This window comes from Dendrobates tinctorius, unplaced genomic scaffold, assembly GCF_039654945.1.
Source record: "Dendrobates tinctorius isolate UK_male_01 unplaced genomic scaffold, ASM3965494v1 ptg000016l, whole genome shotgun sequence".
NCBI classification, from domain to species: domain Eukaryota; kingdom Metazoa; phylum Chordata; class Amphibia; order Anura; family Dendrobatidae; genus Dendrobates; species Dendrobates tinctorius.
Genome location: NW_027361684.1, coordinates 42945343 through 42965424, shown reverse-complemented (window position 1 = coordinate 42965424; position 20082 = coordinate 42945343). Strand labels below are relative to the sequence as shown.

Below are 20082 nucleotides of genomic sequence, written 5' to 3'. Positions count from 1 at the left end.
TTGGAGATGGAAATTTCATTCTCCAGCAGGACTTGGCACCTCCTCACACTGCCAAAAGTACCAATACCTGGTTTACAATCAACAGTATCACTGTGCTTGATTGTCCAGCAAACTCGCCTGACCTTAACCCCATAGAGAATCTATGGTGTATTGTCCAAGAGGAAGATGAGAGGCACCAGACCCAACAATGCAGACGAGCTGATGGCTGATATCAAAGCAACCTGGGATTCGATAACACCTCCGCAGTCCCACTGGCTGATCGTCTCCATGCCATGCTGCATTGATGCAGTAATTAATACAAAAGGAGCCCCGACCAAGTATTGAGTGCATTTACTGAACATACATTTCAGTTGGCCAACATTTCAGATTTTAAAATCATTTTTCAAGCTGATGTTATAAAGTATTCTAATTTACTGAGATAATGACTTTTGGGTTTTCATTGGCTGTAAGCCATAATCATCAACATTAACAGAAATAAATATTTGAAATAGATCACTCTGTAATGACTCTGTATAGTACATGAGTTTCACTTTTGTATTGAAGAACTGAAATAAATTAACTTTTTTATGATATTCTAATTTTGTGAGAAGCACCTGTATATATAGTCATTTTCTAAATTTTAAAAATTACAAAAAGAAAAATGTGCTGATGCAAAAGTTTAGTTGGAGATTAGTGTGCTCAGATAACTTTGACCAAGGTTTCAGACCTTAATTAGCCTGTTAGGGTTACGGCTTGTTCACTATCATCGTTAGGAATGGCCAGTTGATGCAAATTTCCAAGCTTTATAAAAACCCAACCTCCTCTAACCTTGTGCCAAAAAGGGTTCTTTTAAGCGGCTGCCTAGCACTCTGAAAAAAATTGTGTAGCCCACAAAGCAAGAGAGGGCTGTAAGACGAGAGCAAAGAGTTTTCATGTTTCCCTTTCTTCTGTTGAAAATGTAATTAAGAAATGGCAGTTAACAGGCAAAGTGGAGGTCAAGACAAGATCGGGAAGACCAAGCAAAATTTCAGTGAGAGCCTCTGGTAGGATTGCTAGAGAGGCAAATCAGAACCCCCGGCCTCTTTCACACTTCAGTCTTTGGCGTCAGTCCCAAACTGTCAAAGTGTGAAAATACGGATCCGTTGCAGATTTGCAAAAAATGGATGCACCCGATCCGTTTTTGGACGGATTCGCCAGTGTATGAAATTTAAAGGAGCAGAACTCTGGGAAGAGAGAGAGAGATGGATGTTGTACCAGAACTGCTTTTGGGGTTAAATTACATGAATGGAAGCTCTTCCGGGCATGCTCAGTATAAACAAAAGCGGAATCCGTTGGCGGATTCCGTCAATTGACGGTTTGCAACGGATCCGTTACCCATAGGCGTCCATTATAGCACATGGCGAACAGCGACGGATCCGTCGCGATCCGCCATTTCAACACAGACAAAAAACTTTCAATATCCGTCCACTCCAGACAGCAAATACCAAAATTATGACGGATCCGTCAAAAAAACGGATTCAATGGATGACCATCTATCACTAATGCATCACTATCACTAATCCGTCACTAATGTAAGTCTATGGGAGAAAAATGGATTCCGCCCCCAAAAATGGCGGATATGTTGTTTTCTAAAAACGGCGGATTTCAACTGACGTCAAAACCCTGAAATGTGAAAGAGGCCTAACTCTAAAAGACCTTCAGAAAGATTTAGCAGATTCTGGAGTTGTGGTACATTGTTCTACTGTTCAGAGACATCTGCACAAATATGGCCTTCATGGAAGAGTCATCAGAGAAAACCTCTCCTGCGTTGTCACCATAAAATTCAGTGTCAATAGTATGCAAAAGAACATCTAAACAAGCCTGATGCATTTTGGAAACAAGTCCTGTGGACGGAGGAGGTTAAAATAGAACTCTTTGGCCACAATGATCAAAGGTATGTGTGGAGAAAAAAGGGCACAGAATATCAGGAAAAGAACATCTCAAACATTAAGCATGGGGGTGGATCAATCATGCTTTGGGGTTGTATTGCAGCCAAAAAAAATTAAAGCTTAGATTAATGAGGGAAGGGACTTTTTAATTAAACCATTTTTTTTTTAAAATCTATTATATTATCAAAATAAATAGACATTTAGTATGAAACTCAATATTAGTTTCGGACCATCCTGTTAATCCACTTTCTAGAGTTAGGGTAAGTTCTATGTTCACGCTGGGTGTTTTTGCTGCTTTTTTTCTGCAGCAAAACCTGATTTCTTGGCAGGAAAGAAGCTGCATCAAAAATGCAGGTTTAGGTGCGTTTTTGGTGCATTTTTTTCATGCGTTTTTGTGTCTTTGTGCATGCTAATAAAGTTGCGTGGAAAAAAAAACTGCTTCCTGTAGAATCACACATAACATTAATGCTCATCTTCCTATACCAAGACATGGCTACTACCAGACACTCCCTCACAATAGCTCTCTATCAGGCAGGGCTGCCACTAGGAATGTTGGGGCCTCATACTGGTAAAATTTTCGGGGCCCCCTTGAGACTCCGCCCAGGCTCCACCCCTCAAACTGTCCAAAGTCCCACTGCTCTCTCTTGGAAAAACTCCACTTCTCACCAATCACACATTAACAGTTCCCATCACCAGATTACACATATAGCCAGCAGCTTTTGTTTTGGCCAAAAGATTTTTTTAAGCCGCCACCATAACACAGTAGACTCTTTTGGCCATGCCCTAATCTACTGTAACCTATTAAATATTTGTTAAAATATGTGATACAATTTAGGTATATTTTTATTTTTCAATTTTTAAAATGACCAATATCACAAACAAGGGAAAAATACCACCGCACCATGTCCAGACCACATAGTGACCTATAATACCACACAGAAGGAACAAATACCGCCAGACCAAGACCAGACCAAAATATTACCACCACAGTGACCGAGTAATATCACATACAAGGAACAAATACCACCGCACCATGACCAGACTACATATTACCACCACAGTGACTGAATACTACAATACTGATCAGCAATAAAAAAAAAAAGACACGATACTATCACCATATGTGCTATTATACACAGGAGATCTGTACTTAGTATGCAGTGTCTGTATATAGGTAATACAGTGATCAATGACATTATACACAGGGCCTCTATACAGTGTATAGTGTCAGTGTATAGGTAACACACTAACTCACCAGTGACGTCTCTAGGTGAAGTCCTTCATCTTTGTTTTTCATCTTTCATCCAGCACAGATCGGCATCACGTCTTCCAGCCAGGGCTTGTCTCTGCAGGAAATAAGTTACCTAGAGCTCTGCTTGCAGAACACATTACTTATATTTCCCAACTTCTACATTACATCACCTGAAGAAAAAAAGGTGACATAGTGTCACTCTACACAGTAACAGTACCGCCCCCCTATTTAAAACAGTATACACAAAAAATAAAATAAATACATCACTACAGTAATAATATCCTTTAATTAGACCCTGTGGTAATAATATCACCCATCCTGGCCCCCGTGTGTCTCATTCCTGGCTTCAGCCATACGTTCTCCCATCCCACCCTCATGAGTATGCATTCTGCCCCATACGATCTCTCCATCCTGCCCCATCTGTCTCCATCGTATCCATCCTGCCCCATGATCCTGCACGATCTGTCTCCAACCCTGCCCCATCTGTCTCCAATCCTTCCCCCAGTGACTCCAGTCATGCCCCCATGTCTTTGATCCTACCCCCTGTATCTCCATTCTGCCCCATGTCTCCAATCATGCCCCGTATCTCATTCTGCCCCTTCCCGTGTCTCACTGTCACAGTCTGCCCCCATCGTGTCCAGCATTCTGCCCCCATCGTGTCCAGCCATCTGCCCCATCGTGTCCAGCCATCTGCCCCATCGTGCCCAGCCATCTGCCCCATCGTGCCCAGCCATCTGCCCCATCGTGCCCAGCCATCTGCCCCATCGTGCCCAGCCATCTGCCCCATCGTGTCCAGCATTCTGCCCCATCGTGTCCAGCATTCTGCCCCATCGTGTCCAGCATTCTGCCCCCATCGTGTCCAGCATTCTGCCCCCATCGTGTCGAGCATTCTGCCCCCATCGTGTCCAGCATTCTGCCCCCATCGTGTCCAGCATTCTGCCCCCATCGTGTCCAGCATTCTGCCCCCATCGTGTCCAGCATTCTGCCCCCATCGTGTCCAGCATTCTGCCCCCATCGTGTCCAGCATTCTGCCCCCATCGTGTCCAGCATTCTGCCCCCATCGTGTCCAGCATTCTGCCCCCATCGTGTCCAGCATTCTGCCCCCATCGTGTCCAGCATTCTGCCCCCATCGTGTCCAGCATTCTGCCCCCATCGTGTCCAGCATTCTGCCCCCATCGTGTCCAGCATTCTGCCCCCATCGTGTCCAGCATTCTGCCCCCATCGTGTCCAGCATTCTGCCCCCATCGTGTCCAGCATTCTGCCCCCATCGTGTCCAGCATTCTGCCCCCATCGTGTCCAGCATTCTGCCCCCATCGTGTCCAGCATTCTGCCCCCATCGTGTCCAGCATTCTGCCCCCATCGTGTCCAGCATTCTGCCCCCATCGTGTCCAGCATTCTGCCCCCATCGTGTCCAGCATTCTGCCCCCATCGTGTCCAGCATTCTGCCCCCATCGTGTCCAGCATTCTGCCCCCATCGTGTCCAGCATTCTGCCCCCATCGTGTCCAGCATTCTGCCCCCATCGTGTCCAGCATTCTGCCCCCATCGTGTCCAGCATTCTGCCCCCATCGTGTCCAGCATTCTGCCCCCATCGTGTCCAGCATTCTGCCCCCATCGTGTCCAGCATTCTGCCCCCATCGTGTCCAGCATTCTGCCCCCATCGTGTCCAGCATTCTGCCCCCATCGTGTCCAGCATTCTGCCCCCATTGTCCTGCATTCTGCCCCCATTGTGTCCTGCATTCTGCCCCATCATCTGCCCCCATAGTGTGTCCAGCATTCTGCCCCCATAGTGTGTCCAGCATTCTGCCCCCATAGTGTGTCCAGCATTCTGCCCCCATAGTGTGTCCAGCATTCTGCCCCCATAGTGTGTCCAGCATTCTGCCCCCATAGTGTGTCCAGCATTCTGCCCCCATAGTGTGTCCAGCATTCTGCCCCCATAGTGTGTCCAGCATTCTGCCCCCATAGTGTGTCCAGCATTCTGCCCCCATAGTGTGTCCAGCATTCTGCCCCCATAGTGTGTCCAGCATTCTGCCCCCATAGTGTGTCCAGCATTCTGCCCCCATAGTGTGTCCAGCATTCTGCCCCCATAGTGTGTCCAGCATTCTGCCCCCATAGTGTGTCCAGCATTCTGCCCCCATAGTGTGTCCAGCATTCTGCCCCCATAGTGTGTCCAGCATTCTGCCCCCATAGTGTGTCCAGCATTCTGCCCCCATAGTGTGTCCAGCATTCTGCCCCCATAGTGTGTCCAGCATTCTGCCCCCATAGTGTGTCCAGCATTCTGCCCCCATAGTGTGTCCAGCATTCTGCCCCCATAGTGTGTCCAGCATTCTGCCCCCATAGTGTGTCCAGCATTCTGCCCCCATAGTGTGTCCAGCATTCTGCCCCCATAGTGTGTCCAGCATTCTGCCCCCATAGTGTGTCCAGCATTCTGCCCCCATAGTGTGTCCAGCATTCTGCCCCCATAGTGTGTCCAGCATTCTGCCCCCATAGTGTGTCCAGCATTCTGCTCCCATAGTGTGTCCAGCATTCTCCCCCAGCCATTGTCACCAGCATTCTGCCCCAGCCATTGTCACCAGCATTCTGCCCCAGCCATTGTCGCCAGCATTCTGCCCCAGCCATTGTCGCCAGCATTCTGCCCCAGCCATTGTCGCCAGCATTCTGCCCCAGCCATTGTCGCCAGCATTCTGCCCCAGCCATTGTCACCAGCATTCTGCCCCAGCCATTGTCACCAGCATTCTGCCCCATCGTCACCAGCATTCTGCCCCCATAGTGTCCAGCATTCTGCCATCTGCCCCAGGCCCCCCGCTCTCAATAAATAAAAATATAAAAAAACCACAAGCTTTTCTTACCTGGCCACGGTCCAGCGGTGAAGCTCCGGGCGTCCCTCCATGCAGAAATGCTCGCTCGCCGGCGACTGACAATGACGCCAGACGCCGGCGAGGTGCGCGCTGCAGCCGACGTCAGCTGCCAGCCTCCGATTGGCTGGCCGCTGGCGGCTGTTAACTATTGACGTGCGGGCCCGCATGTCAATAGCTATCATCTGCCGCAGCGCTGAGGGCCCGGTTTAGCATGTCGGTAGGGCCCGGTGAGCAGAGGAGAACGGCCCGATGCGGGCCCCCTCTGCCCACCCGGCCCCATACGCCAGTCAGGGCAGTAATGCCCTGATGGCGGCCCTGCTATCAGGACACCTCACTACTACCAGACACTCACTCACAATAGCTCACTGTCACTATGGACACCTCACTAACCACACCCCAAGCTCTGCAGAAAAAAAGCAACAAGTAATGATACCTGCGTTTTTTTTCCAACACCCATTCAAGTCAGAGTGAAAAACGCTGAAAAAAAAACAGCAGCAAAAATGTCCAGTGTGAACATACCCTTACTCAGCAAAAGTGAATTGCAAACTGTAAAAAAAAAAAAAAAAAACCCAGTTCAACAGTTTAAAGAAACTTTCTTGGAAAAAAAATGTCCCATCCTATGGTTGGTGGGGGTCTTAGATTCAATACTGTAGTTTTGGATGAGTTAATGCATAATGAATAGGTGCTCTGCCTGTTCTGCAATTGCTATTTTGTTCGTTCACTGAATTGCACCAAATAGTTTTTAGCCTTTGCTTTATTAAATAAAATTTTTGCAAATGATACCCATGTTTGAAGAAAAATACTCCTTTAAAGTAGAAAGGGGAGCACTTTGAATACTTTAAATACTTAGTGCCAAGGTCCCTTTAACAGAAACTTAAACTTTGATAACCCTGAGCTCATGCAAATTATGGTGTCTTAACCTTGTAAGCTGTGATGGAATTTTCCATCACTTTCACACATATATCATTCCTTTTTAAAAAAAAAATGCTAATCCCACAGTGTCCAGTGATCGATTGTGTGTGTATGTTATAGGTCTTAGATCCTCTAACCAATATCTAAATTATTCCTTAGTATTCGAGCTTGTGCATTAAAGGCCCCGTCACATTTAGCGATGCACCAGCGATCCAACAACGATACGACCCGGTCAGGATCGCTGGTGCATCGCTAAATGGTCGCTAGTGAGCTGCCACACAGGCAGATCTCACAGCGACGCAGTAGCGGTCATTACTTACCTTTCAGACGCGGCGATCCTGACGTCCTCCCGCCCGCGTCCACACATTGCTCGTCGGCGCCAGCAGGAAGCCCAGCAGGAAGCGCCCGATGAGGAATGGAGCTGCGCGATCAGCGACAGACAGCGGGGGAGCTGGTCGGAGGTAAGTATCACACATAGCGATATCGCTAGCCATATCGCTGCTGCGTCACAAAATCGGTGACGCTTTAACGATATTGCTAGCGATATCGCTATGTGTAAAGCCCCCTTTAGTTATGTGGTGTTACAGAGATGACAGAGTACAGCACTTGGCTATCTGCACCAGTACTATAGACAATGAATGGAGCACTGTAGCACCAATATTTGCTAGAGTGCTGTTTCATTTATAATACTTTTTTAATAGAAATCCAAGTGGCCTATAAGTACATGTTGTTGTTTTTTTTGTGAATGGAAACCCATCCAACAATGGTGAAAATGTTGCTTAGGATTTGACCAGTAACCCCTAGTGTTGAAAGGCCACAGTGCCGTACACTAAGTTTTCATCTTAAAGGGAACCTGTCAACTAATTCATGCTGTCCAAACCTCTGGCAGCATATATCAGAGCCTGGCTGCATGATTGTGGCATTTCAGAAAAAATACTTTAAAGATCCAGCTTGGAACCATAGCAGAAGCTGAAAGGAGAGTAGTCATGACACATTTCACATGTTAATAATAATAAAAAAAAATCACTTGTAAAACCCTATAAGAATCCCGAGTGCCGGCGGCAGTGCCGAGTATTGAGGCAAGAGACTCGTGCGAGTTTCTTGCATTGCAGTTGCAAGTGTGACCCTGGCCTTAAAGGGATCCTGTCAGCAGGATTGTGCACAGTAACCTACAACAGTGTCAGGTCGGTGCCGTTATACTGATTAAAATGATACCTTGGGTGATGAAATCAGTCTTGTGGTTGTTGTTTAATCTTAATTTGCAGTTTTCAGTTAATGAGATTTTCGTGCTCTGGGGCGGCCTGTGGGAGGGGGTCTTCATGTGGTGCTCTGCTTATATATTCATCTGTATGGGCTTCTGACAGGTCACTGATCCCTTACTGACCTTCCCGCTATTTTACATACTGAATAACATATGTTTAAAAAAAATAATTCAGATTCGGCAGGCATTCGCCTGCGGTATAGCATGATCGCATGTACAATATGCATTAATTTATTTTATTTGGTGATATACATGTAGTCATAAGAAACTCAAAATATACATGTATCATTTTTTTCAGTATAACGGCGCCGACCTGACACTGTCTGTAGGTTACTGCGCACAATCCTGCTGACAGGTTCCCTTTAATAAATATCGTGATATGAAAGTCACCAATGCAAAATATAAAAAAAATGAGTAACATAAATCTCTAATGTAAACAATAGGTCATTTTCTGATAATGGTAAAACCAAAGAAATAAGCACATGTTGGTGTAAATGCAAGGTGTAGGTGAGCAATCACACTGTGGCCATTAACTAACAACCTAGGATTAGAATAAAATGAGCAAATAACCTGCAGTAAGTGAATAGATATATACTAATAGTAGATATAAATAACTTTGGGTACTTTTTTGATCAAAATAGTTTCAACTAAGATAAAAAAAAAAAAAAAGCCATCCCACCGCAACAAGGTGTACCCCAATGAGGATGGTCCTATCTCCATTATTAAACCTCTGAATGTGCCAGCAGGCCTCAATAGACCAGGGCAAAGCAGGACCAGGGCCCAGACCTGACTGCATAAACATTTTCTTGTGATAGCTTCCCTTTAATCCTCTTAAATGTGTATAACATAGATGTATTTTTTACTGATACCAGTTTGTATAGTTATTTGTGTCTTTTTGTTTATGCAATCGATTCTTTTCATTATCAGGTAGCCCTAACATAAGGTTAGATATAAAGCATTATATGTATTATGTACGGTATATTCTCTGGAAATCGTAATGTTAAGGAATTGTGTTGACACAATATGTTTTGGAGACCTTATAAATTTGACAGTCCAGCCTATGGTTTGTTCCTCTGGGAGGGAACGACTTTCATTTTGATTTCCCTCTTTTGAACATTGCCCCACCTCGCCCTGTGGCTAACCTACATCCTCTCCGGGGAGGTTTCCTGGCTTCCAGAGAGCCAGGCTGAACTTCAAGTTACCCAGTGAACTTTTCATATTATATACCACTTGCTTATTATGCACTTATGACTCAGAGATTCATTCTGTATAGGTATATGACTTGTATATGTGACGTGATTTCATTTTTTTAAATGGCGAAGAAATTACTTGATCTGATTTCAGTCAAGTTGTATAATATGAGAAAGTAATTAAATTGGACAATAAACCATTTAATCTATGTTGACGATATGATAAGTGTGAGATATTCTGTACGTTTTATACTCCAGTTAGCAGAATTAACCAAAATGTTTGTATATCCAGGACCACTGGAATAAACTTCTACTGGTCTGAAACATTGAATTGTCAAATAAAATATGTGTTATGTTTTTGACGGTCAATTTGTTGTGATTTCTTTTATCACCTTTAACCCTCTATCCAGTAGTTGTTCATTAGAAAAGTCCCGTAAAAGTAAGCTGATCACATGATGATTTGCTGCTGTGATTCTGACCCATTTGCTGTTCTTTTCTGTATAAAAAAGGGAATAGGCCACTGCCAAACCCCTCAGGCAGTGGCTTATCGTCTGTGGGAAGATAAAATTCGATCTATTGAAGTTCAACATTTCTGATCCTTCTTTCCTCAGTCAGAGGAGAGTCAGGACACCCCCATATATGGTACATTTTTTTGCCAAGCTTGGCGAAATTGTAAGTTCAAAGTACCTTTTAGTAATGTCTATGGCTATCTTTAGCTGGTATACCTCTGTAAGTGATCTGCCGTGCAATTAGCTCTTTTAAATTCATATGTGATGCTAGTCACTACTCACAGATAAGCCATGAGGTCCGAGGTCTAAAGCCAAGAGAGTACATCATAGACAGGGTAGTGAGACAAAGACGTAGTCAGGAAACAGTCTGAGGTCACTATTCCAAGAAGGTAGCCGATCACGACAAAAAGGGCAAGGCAAATGAATGGTCAAGACAAATCCTAGGTCGAACAGCAGCGATCAGAAAAGCAGACGAGCTCAGAGCAAGCACACATCTCATGAGCAAAGTTACAATTGGCAGAAATCAAAGGTTGAGAGCCAGTTAAATAGCCAGCACCCGTACAGTTGTGTAGGACCATAAATGAGCGCTGATAAAGTTGTATATAATTGGCCAGTGCTTGTTTTATGTTCAGAAAACTGCCTTTGCAAATGGGCATTAAGGTGGGAATACTTCTTTAAAAGGGTTAAAGAAGAGCCTTTTTAGCTTTCACATTTTCTTTGCATAACGTTATTGTAGTAAACATGTAGTATTTGAGTAAGTCACGCTATCCCAACTATTGGAGGATTGTTGTGCAGTTGACTTGTAATATTAAATGCTACTGAAAGTTTTACTTTTCCTGTCGTAGCACATGATGTCTAGACAATCTGAGTGGGCATGTAGCTCCATTTGACATTGGCAGATGACCTCTTGCATGTGATAAAGTCAGGTTCCTCTGCCATGAGTCTTTCCTTCCCCACGTTAGACGGCAAACACTGGCACACGAAGCAGGAAGTTTTCTATTTCACAACTTTTACAAATGTTACATCAGACACTATTTACCAACAATCCCAAAAAAGAACATTCTATGGTATAAAAGTGAACTTTAGCTGCTCTGTTTCCTTTCAATGTAACATTGTATCATTATAACAATTGCTACAGCTAGTAGTCTCAGTGATTGATAACCTGTTAAATATTGTTCTCTTAGAGTCTTCTGGCAACAGGTCTAGAATTTAGTGGATTTATTTTTTTTAAGGGCATAACACTTCTAGACCAGTGATCCCTCATAAAAAATAGGCTGTACGCAAGATGATTATTTTCATGAGAGGATATGTATTCCTATTTGTCTCGCATATCCGCTGTGTTTTAGATAATTCTCTTCTTGATCCTTTACAATTTGGTTCCCCCTCTTTACACTCTACATAAGTGTCGCTAACGATCGACTAACAGATAAATCTAATGGTCACTACTCCCTTCCGATTCTCCTGGATCTCTCTGCAGCATTCGACACTGTGGATCACCAGCTCCTCCTCACTATGCTCTCTTGATCTCGGCACTCCACTGCAACCAAATATCAGTGATTATCTTGTTAATATATCTAACATAATGTCTTCTATTTATCTGAAACTGAATCTTTACAAAACTGAAATTTTTGGGTTTCCTCCCTCTACTACCTTAGATAAAACTAATTTTTCCATTCCCATGTGTGGTTCGACCATAGCTCCTAAGCAACACGCTCACTGTATTGGGGTTATTTTTGACTCAGATTTTTCCTTCACTCCCTCTATCCAGTCACGCACTTGTTCATATCACCTGCACCTCAAAAGCATTTCCAGAATTCAATCTCTTCTTATATTTTAAAGTATGAAATCTTTCTGTTGCTCTTATTCATCTTGTCTTGACTATTCTCTACCATTCAGACTCCCCCTTACTAAAATGTTCCCTCATCAATTTATCTTGAATGCAGCAGACAGGCTCATATTCCTGTCCAGCCTCTATACTAATGCCTCTACCCTATGCCAGTCATTGTTCTGGTTTCCCAGAATACAACATAAACTTCTCACACTCGCCACAGTGCTGTATCGACCTACCTCTCCTCTCTGTCTACCATTCTAACCATGCTCTCTGCATGACCAATGATCTAAGACTAATATTCTCTCTAGTCTGTGCCTTACACTCTTATCTCCAAGAATTTTCTTGTGCTGCATCTGTTCTCTGGAATGCACTACCCCAGACAATCCAGTTAATTCCCTGTATCCACAGTTTTAAGTGTGCCCTAGATACACCATCTCTTTAGATGGCTTATAACTTCACATCACCAAACTAACTACTCTGTTCTCTAATCCAAAATTTTCCTCAGAATCTGGTCGTATCATCTGTTTCCGTACCCTCCACGTATGTGCTCAGTAGCACTTTGTACCTGGATATAAACAGATAGTGGCTTGTGACTGGACCACACAGCTTTACTTTATTTCCCTTATTTATTATATTGATGCCTGGACCATACACTACAAGCATTTTATACCTTTTGTGTCTCCCCTTATGTATTAGAAACTTGCAAGCATGGCCCTCATTTCGCCTAATTGTTGAATTATGTGTTACGTGTAATATCTGATACTGTTTGTACATGTCCCCTCTGAATTATAAAGTACTATAGGATATGTTGGCGCTATATAAATAAAATTATTATATTTGTAAGAATGAGCTAGAGCAGAGATTATTAGGGTAGTACATAGAGGTGAGGGGCACTAGCAGCAAAACATGAAATTTGGCTCCTCAGCCATAGAGTACAGTACTTTATACCTGTGTTCTCCATTTCCTTTTCTAATCCTTGGGCTAGTTCTCCAACAGTGGAATAAGGCATTCTTCTAAAGGATGCAGCCAACTATGTTATGGGCCCCCACACTCCAAGGATCCAGGAACAGATTGCATATGATGTTCCTTACAAGTCTAGACCCAGTTTAGATTTCCATGCTTCTTCCCAATTTTGTTCTCTAGTATATGAAATATAGCATATGCTTTCTCATTGGAACCTTATTTGCTTTATGATCTTTTTAGAGCAATTACCCCCATTTTCTATTTATGTTTCAAGATTTTTTCGGTGGTCCTCGGTCTCTTCAATCTCAACAACCTCCTCTTTGTTATCAAGAAAGTCATGGCTACCTAACATATAATGATGGAACCAGCAGCCAACCACATCCTACCATTGCTTGCCCAAGAATACCACAGGTTGTCAGATATCTGTTTTTGTGTTACCGCTGTACATGTGAGCACTTTTCTTCATGTGGTTTCTTTTTTTTTTTTTACTGTTGTTTTGTCTGGTTCAGATGGTATCTTCTATTTTTATTGGTATCTTCTATTTTTTTCCTATTACCCTTTCCAGTTCCTCTTACACTAATTGTAATATTTCTCTGATTCCTTCCTCCGACTCACTTCTCTTTCCCATTTTGACAGTCTTTTTTTCTTGATGTGTGATTAAATATAACTTTACCTGTTAATTGTCCATTTGTTGATATGTATAGTCAACCACTTTATTTTATCAGCCCCACAGCTCTTATATCTCCAGGTCCGATTCCTGTTTTCCTACTTCATCAGGATATGGTGCTGCCGCAATGCCGTGTACCCCTACGAACATTGAAACCAAACCACTGTGCCACTACCCAGAATCTAGTGACAGATACCCCACTGAATCCTTTCCTTCTGCCCCAGCTTTACCCATCCATTGCATCTCTTCAAATCTACCAGTACAGGATCAAGACCTAATTTTCCCACCAGTATCCTGCCCCAAACACCCCTATAACTCCGTGGCCCCTGATGCCACAATCTTAAATCCTGCTCTCCCTCCCTCCACCCATGCAGATGGCTACCCTCTCTACACAGAACCATCACCACAAATTGAAGCTCCCCATGTCTTTCCAATGCCCAAAACTAATACACGTATTGCACCTACCAAACCCAGAAGACCATCTATGGAGACAACAGTGAGATCGCTCCCCGGTGTCAGTCAGCAGCAGATTTCAGGTAAGGACAGCTTAGATGCCATTTGCTAAATGCTTCCTGTAGGTTATCCAGAAATAAGACTAGTCGGTCAATGGTTAACCCACCAAAACATGTAAATTGGCTCTCTCCTAGAAGGAAGAAAATTAACTTTTTAATGTCAGCAATTGGGAGTTGCTACTTTCTGAGTCAATGTCCCACCATGCCCATAACCATATTAGTGTGGCAGACACTATTCATTCCTCTCGCAGAGAGCTAATTTGCATATCTCTACCCATGGAGCATTGCCATTGCCAACTAATCTGCAAACACATCTCTCCCTATTGAATGCCAGTACCACCAAAAGTGAGACTATGCCTCATTCAGACGTCTGTGATTTATCTCAAACGCAGACAGCTTTTCTTCATTGTTTTGGATCTGATTTTAATCAGTGTTTGGTCAGTGTCTACCGGTGTTCCATCAGTGATTTTCACTGATAAAAAAATAAACAACTTGCAAATCTTCTCTTATTCCTAACGATGCTAATCACACACAGCACACGGATTACACACTGAGGCCGTCTGTGTGCTGTCAGTGATTTTCATTGCACTTGCAGAATTTTGATCCGTGAGTCTGATCAAAAATATTAATGTCCTCATGATGTTTGCAGACACATGGTCTACAAAAAAAACATGGACATGTGAACATCCCCATAGACTATAATGGGTAAGTGGTCTATTTATGAAAAACGTGAATAGCATTGTTCAAAAGGGGCCACAGGAGGCAGGAGTTGGCTGCTGCAGCTAACGCCTGTGCCCGCTGCGGATAATGCCTGTGCTGGCTGCTGCGGATAACAGTGTGCCCACTGCTAAAGAGAAATGAATATTCACTAGGGCATTCAAGTGTGATGGCTACTTAAGGCAATGAATATCCACTGCATTCCACTCCCATAGGTGTGGAATGCAATAAATATCCCTTCCCTTTAGTAGCGGCATATGTGAAAGCCCAACAGCTGCAGGAACCCGGTTGCTGCGGTTGACACTGTGCTCACTAAAGAGCAATGAATACTCACTGTGCTCCACACACACAGTCCCGGCGTGGAGAACAGTGCGTATTCCGGCAGCTGTCCTCGGCGGCTTGTAAGCAGCGCATGACGTCACTGCCATGGACTGCGAGGGCGTGCAGGGAAGGTACAATTTTTTTTTTTTTCCTGCTGGGGCCATACATACCAGGATGGGGAAGGTGACCAATCATACCAGGATAAGGATGGAGCCGTGCATACCAGGATAAGGATGGGGCCGTGCATACCAGGATAAGGATGGGGCCGTGCATACCAGGATAAGGATGGGGCCGTGCATACCAGGAGAAGGATGGGGCCGTGCATACCAGGATAAGGATGGGGCCGTGCATACCAGGATAACGATGGGGCCTTGCATACCAGGGTAAGGATGGGGCCGTGCATACCAGGGTAAGGATGGGGCCGTGCATACCAGGGTAAGGATGGGGCCGTGCATACCAGGGTAAGGATGGGGCCGTGCATACCAGGATAAGGATGGGGCCGTGCATACCAGGATAAGGATGGGGCCGTGCATACCAGGATAAGGATGGGGCCGTGCATACCAGGATAAGGATGGGGCCGTGCATACCAGGATAAGGATGGGGCCGTGCATACCAGGATAAGGATGGGGCCGTGCATACCAGGATAATGATGGGGCCGTGCATACCAGGATAAGGATGGGGCCGTGCATACCAGGATAAGGATGGGGCCGTGCATACCAGGATAAGGATGGGGCCATGCATACCAGGATAAGGATGGGGCCATGCATACCAGGATAAGGATGGGGCCATGCATACCAGGATAAGGATGGGGCCTTGCATACCAGGATAACGATGGGGCCTTGCATACCAGGACAGACAGAGATGGCGGCCTATCATACCAGGATAAGGTTGGGGCCGTGCATACCAGGATAAGGATGGGGCCGTGCATACCAGGATAAGGATGGGGCCGTGCATACCAGGATAAAGATGGGGCCGTGCATACCAGGATAAGGATGGGGCCGTGCATACCAGGATAAGGATGGAGACATGCATACCAGGATAACGATGGGGCCGTGCATACCAGGATAAGGATGGAGACATGCATACCAGGATAACGATGGGGCCTTGCATACCAGGATAACGATGGGGCCGTGCATACCAGGATAAGGATGGGGCCATGCATACCAGGATAAGGATGGGGCCAATCATAACAAGGATAAGGTTGGGGCGACGCATACCAGGATAAGGATGAGGCCAATCATAACAAGGATAAGGTTGGGGCGACGCATACCAGGATAAGGATGAGGCCGTGTATACCAGGATAAGGATGGGGCCAATCATACCAGGATAAGAATGGGGCCAATCATACCAGGATATGGATGGAGCCATGCATACCAGGACAGAGATGGCGGCCTATCATATCAGGATAAGGTTGGGGCCATGCATACCAGGATAAGGATGGAGCCATGCATACCAGGATAAGGATGGGGCCATGCATACCAGGATAAGGATGGGGCCATGCATACCAGGATAAGGATGGGGCCATGCATACCAGGATAAGGATGGGGCCAATCATAACAAGGATAAGGTTGGGGCGACGTATACCAGGATAAGGATGGAGCCATGCATACCAGGACAGAGATGGCGGCCTATCATACCAGGATAAGGTTGGGGCCATGCATACCAGGATAAGGATGGAGCCATGCATAGCCGGACAGAGATTTTGGGCGATGAATGCCAGGATGGGGATGAGGGGGCCCTCCATACCAGGATAGAGATAAGGGAGCTATGCATACCAGGATTGGACATATTAAGTATAGAATTGACCACATTTTTTGCTTCAATTTTGTTTTTCTAATTTCATCCTCTAAAACTTAGGTGCGTCTTATAGTCCAAAAATTACTGTAGATGTGAAGCAGTTCTAAAAAACTGTGGGTATACAACTAAATATTAGGTTAGTGATTTACGGGAATGCTAACTCCACACAAAAAAGTACATATTATGAGTTTGTAAAGACAAATGCAGACACTGCTATTTTTCAGAACAGCCCAATGTTCATTTTTTGTTATTGTCTGTGAAGTAGTTAAAAATTATATACATTTCTCTTCATGTTTCAAATTAGAAAACAGTGTGCAATATTCCCAATGCATGGAAATAAAAACTAGTATAAAGATTTTGTGATTAACCCATGTTTTTGAACACACTGCTATTATTTTGAACACTACTGTACATAAAAAAAAAAAATCTGAATGAAGTTGATGGTCTTTGTCTTATATTTCCTTTTTTGCATCAGTACTGTGCTGTATGTACACTGTCCTCATCGCTTAAACTAGACTTCAGCAGTCACTTGTATATGCAGCACCAAACCGCTGCAAAAAGAGCATACAAATATAATAAGGAGAACACTTGGTAATTTTTTTTTAAAGAAGCACGCCTCCTCCCATCAAAGTTTTTGTCCTCTTAATATATTGCAGTCATGATATTATACAGCACTGTGTACTTACAATTGCTCATTTTGCCTTTCTACCCAGATAATTCTTCTCTTATCTCTGCTCTATGTAGAAACAGGAAGTATGTTGTCCCTAGAAAAATCATTCCCCGCTTCAACTCGTCCTGACCCATTTGCTCCCTCCTCCCCCTGCCATAGCCTTTTGCAGTGACTTATGACTCATACAGGAAAAATTAACCTCCTGTTCCTACATAGAGCTTACAAGTATACAGCTAGTCAGTTTTCAATCATGTGATGTCATAGATTTAATGGAAAAAGAATTATCTGAGCAGAATGTCAAAATGAGCAATTGTAAGTACACAATGCTATATAATATGATGACTGCAATTTATTAAGAAGATACAAATTTTGATCAAAGTTTTTTTTTAACTCCCCATACGGTTCCAGAAATATGGATCTTTTTATTTTCTGCTAATTTAAAGATCGTGCAGTTTTTTTTGTCACATATCATACAAATTAAACTTGCTAAATATGTCACTTGCCTGTCCGGAAATAAATTCCTTTTTCACAATTTTTTTTTTTTTCAGTACCTAACGCAGACTCTTCTTCAAATATGCAATCATGTGGACCTAATGGGCTCAATAAAACGGTAATTGCGTCGTTGAATGTTAAGCACCTTGCTAAAATCTAATTATGCAGTTAGCATAGTTTCACAGTTTAAATCTACTACAAAAATAAAAGACCTTGATCCTGTCACCAGATGCTCATTTTAATTACTGGATTTTCAAAGAAAGTACACCAGCCTTTTCACGTCTAAAAATTCTAATTGTATATGCAGTTTGTATTGTGAAATCTGTTGACAGGTTCGCTTTAACGTATGTCATTTTTTATATTCACGTGCAAGCTCCAATTCACTACGAGACATGACTGTGTAGGTGACCTCTAACTATAGAGCTTCCTTGTGCTCCCTTTAGGGCTCTTTCACACGTTAGTGTCTCCGGTACGTATGATGACAGTTTTCACACGTACCAGAGACACTGACACACATAGACGCATTGAAGTCTACATTGATGTGCACATGTCCATGTGTTTCCATAGACCGTGTTTCCGTGTAACCCACACTTAGACATGTCCGTATTTTACCGGCAGCATGGGCGGCAGAACGTCTCCCACACGTGCACATGGATGACACACACTGGGATCTCATCCGTGTGACACATTGCGGCGCCTGAGAAGCAGCAGTACAGTAAGCACTGTTCCCCGGCGCCTGGTGCTGAAGATGGCTCTCATCATTCTCCCCTGCTCTACCGGCAATCAGCGCGAGCAGAGGAGTATGATGAGAGTTATACTCAAGTGACAACAATGACAGCAGGCGGTGGCTGATGAGACTAGTACTCCCATCAGCCTACACCTGCTGCCGCTAATAACAGTGACAGCTGGAGCAGCTGATGGGAGTATTCATCACTCGCCGCCTGCACTATAAATAAATCAATTTAAAAAAAGGCGTGGGTTCCCCTGTGTTTTCTATAAGCAGCCAGGCAAAACTCACAGCCATTCCTGCTGTCACTGTTGTTAACGGCAGCAGATGTAGGCTGATGGATGTAATAGTCTCATCAGCCACAGCCTGCTATCATTGTTATCACTTGAATATAGCTCTCATCATTCTCCCCTGCTCACGCTGATTGCTGGCAGAGCAGGGGAGAATGATGAGAGCCGTGTTCACCACTCGGCGTCGGGGAACAGCACTTACTGTACCGCTGCTTCTGAGGAGCCCGTCCGTGTGGTACTAATGCGGCTCACGAGTGGTGCACGGTTGCCACACGTGTACCGAAGTATTACACACACGGACATCTCCGGTACCGTTTTTTTTTTGCCAGTTTCGGAAAAAAACGGAAGTGTAAATCCGGCCTTAGTGATTGGGCAGCGTAGTGAGGAATTGCTCTGCTACCTAATATAGAGAACATTTGGCTGTTCAGTCACTGCCACCTATGTTAAGACAGCATAAAGTATGCCAAAAAAGACGCTTCAGAAAAAACACCGCCGTTTTCCTGGAGCATTTTGCAAAACCTGGCATGATGGCAAAACATGTGCACATACCCAAACATGTGCACATACCTCAATCCTTTTTGAGCAATATCCAGCTGGATATTAAAATGAGCTCTATATGGACTAATATAGTTCTCATTTTAAAGGGAATCTGTCACCCATTTTTAGTAATATTGTGTAAAGATATCATTCAATGGTGTGTCACATAAGGATTCTATTAGTACTTTTGATTCCCCCTGACCCTGCACCTTTGATGCATAAATACCTTTTTTATTATCTCGGTTGAGATGTATGTAAATCGCCGCGGTCTGCTCCGATGGGCGGGGCTTATTTGCCTTCTCCCTCCTCCCTGTCTTGCTCTATGCATTTATTCTTTCTTCCTGCGTTCACGTAGTTTTAACACGCGTGCGCATTGAAAAGGTCTCCGGCACTTGCGCAGTATGCTTTGCCCAACTGTGGGAAAAGCATATAATCAGTACTGCGCATGCGCTGGTATTTTTCAGCGCGGTGTATGCCCCGGAAGTCTTCACATGCAGGACACACTCTTCCTGGCCGCCGGATGCATTGTAAAGCCCTGCGCAGTGCTGAGGAAGCCATACTGCGCAAGCGCCGGAGGCCTTCTCAATGCGCAAGTGCGGAAAACTACAACATCTGTGATATTCACAGATGAAGTTACTTTCAGCAAGCCGAGGAGGGGGGGAGAAGGTGAA

General features: G+C 44.3%; 1 protein-coding gene across 2 annotated transcripts in view; it reads left to right on the top strand.

The window, feature by feature from the left end:
- MLXIPL (MLX interacting protein like) overlaps positions 1-20082 on the top strand; it is a 141547-nt gene that overhangs the window by 92903 nt on the left and 28562 nt on the right. For both annotated transcript variants that reach the window (XM_073565755.1, XM_073565756.1), the window contains exons 8-10: positions 12956-13092; positions 13407-13884; positions 17914-17975. In XM_073565755.1, the coding sequence (XP_073421856.1) occupies positions 12956-13092; positions 13407-13884; positions 17914-17975 (677 nt within the window). The remainder of the gene's footprint in view (positions 1-12955; positions 13093-13406; positions 13885-17913; positions 17976-20082) is intronic.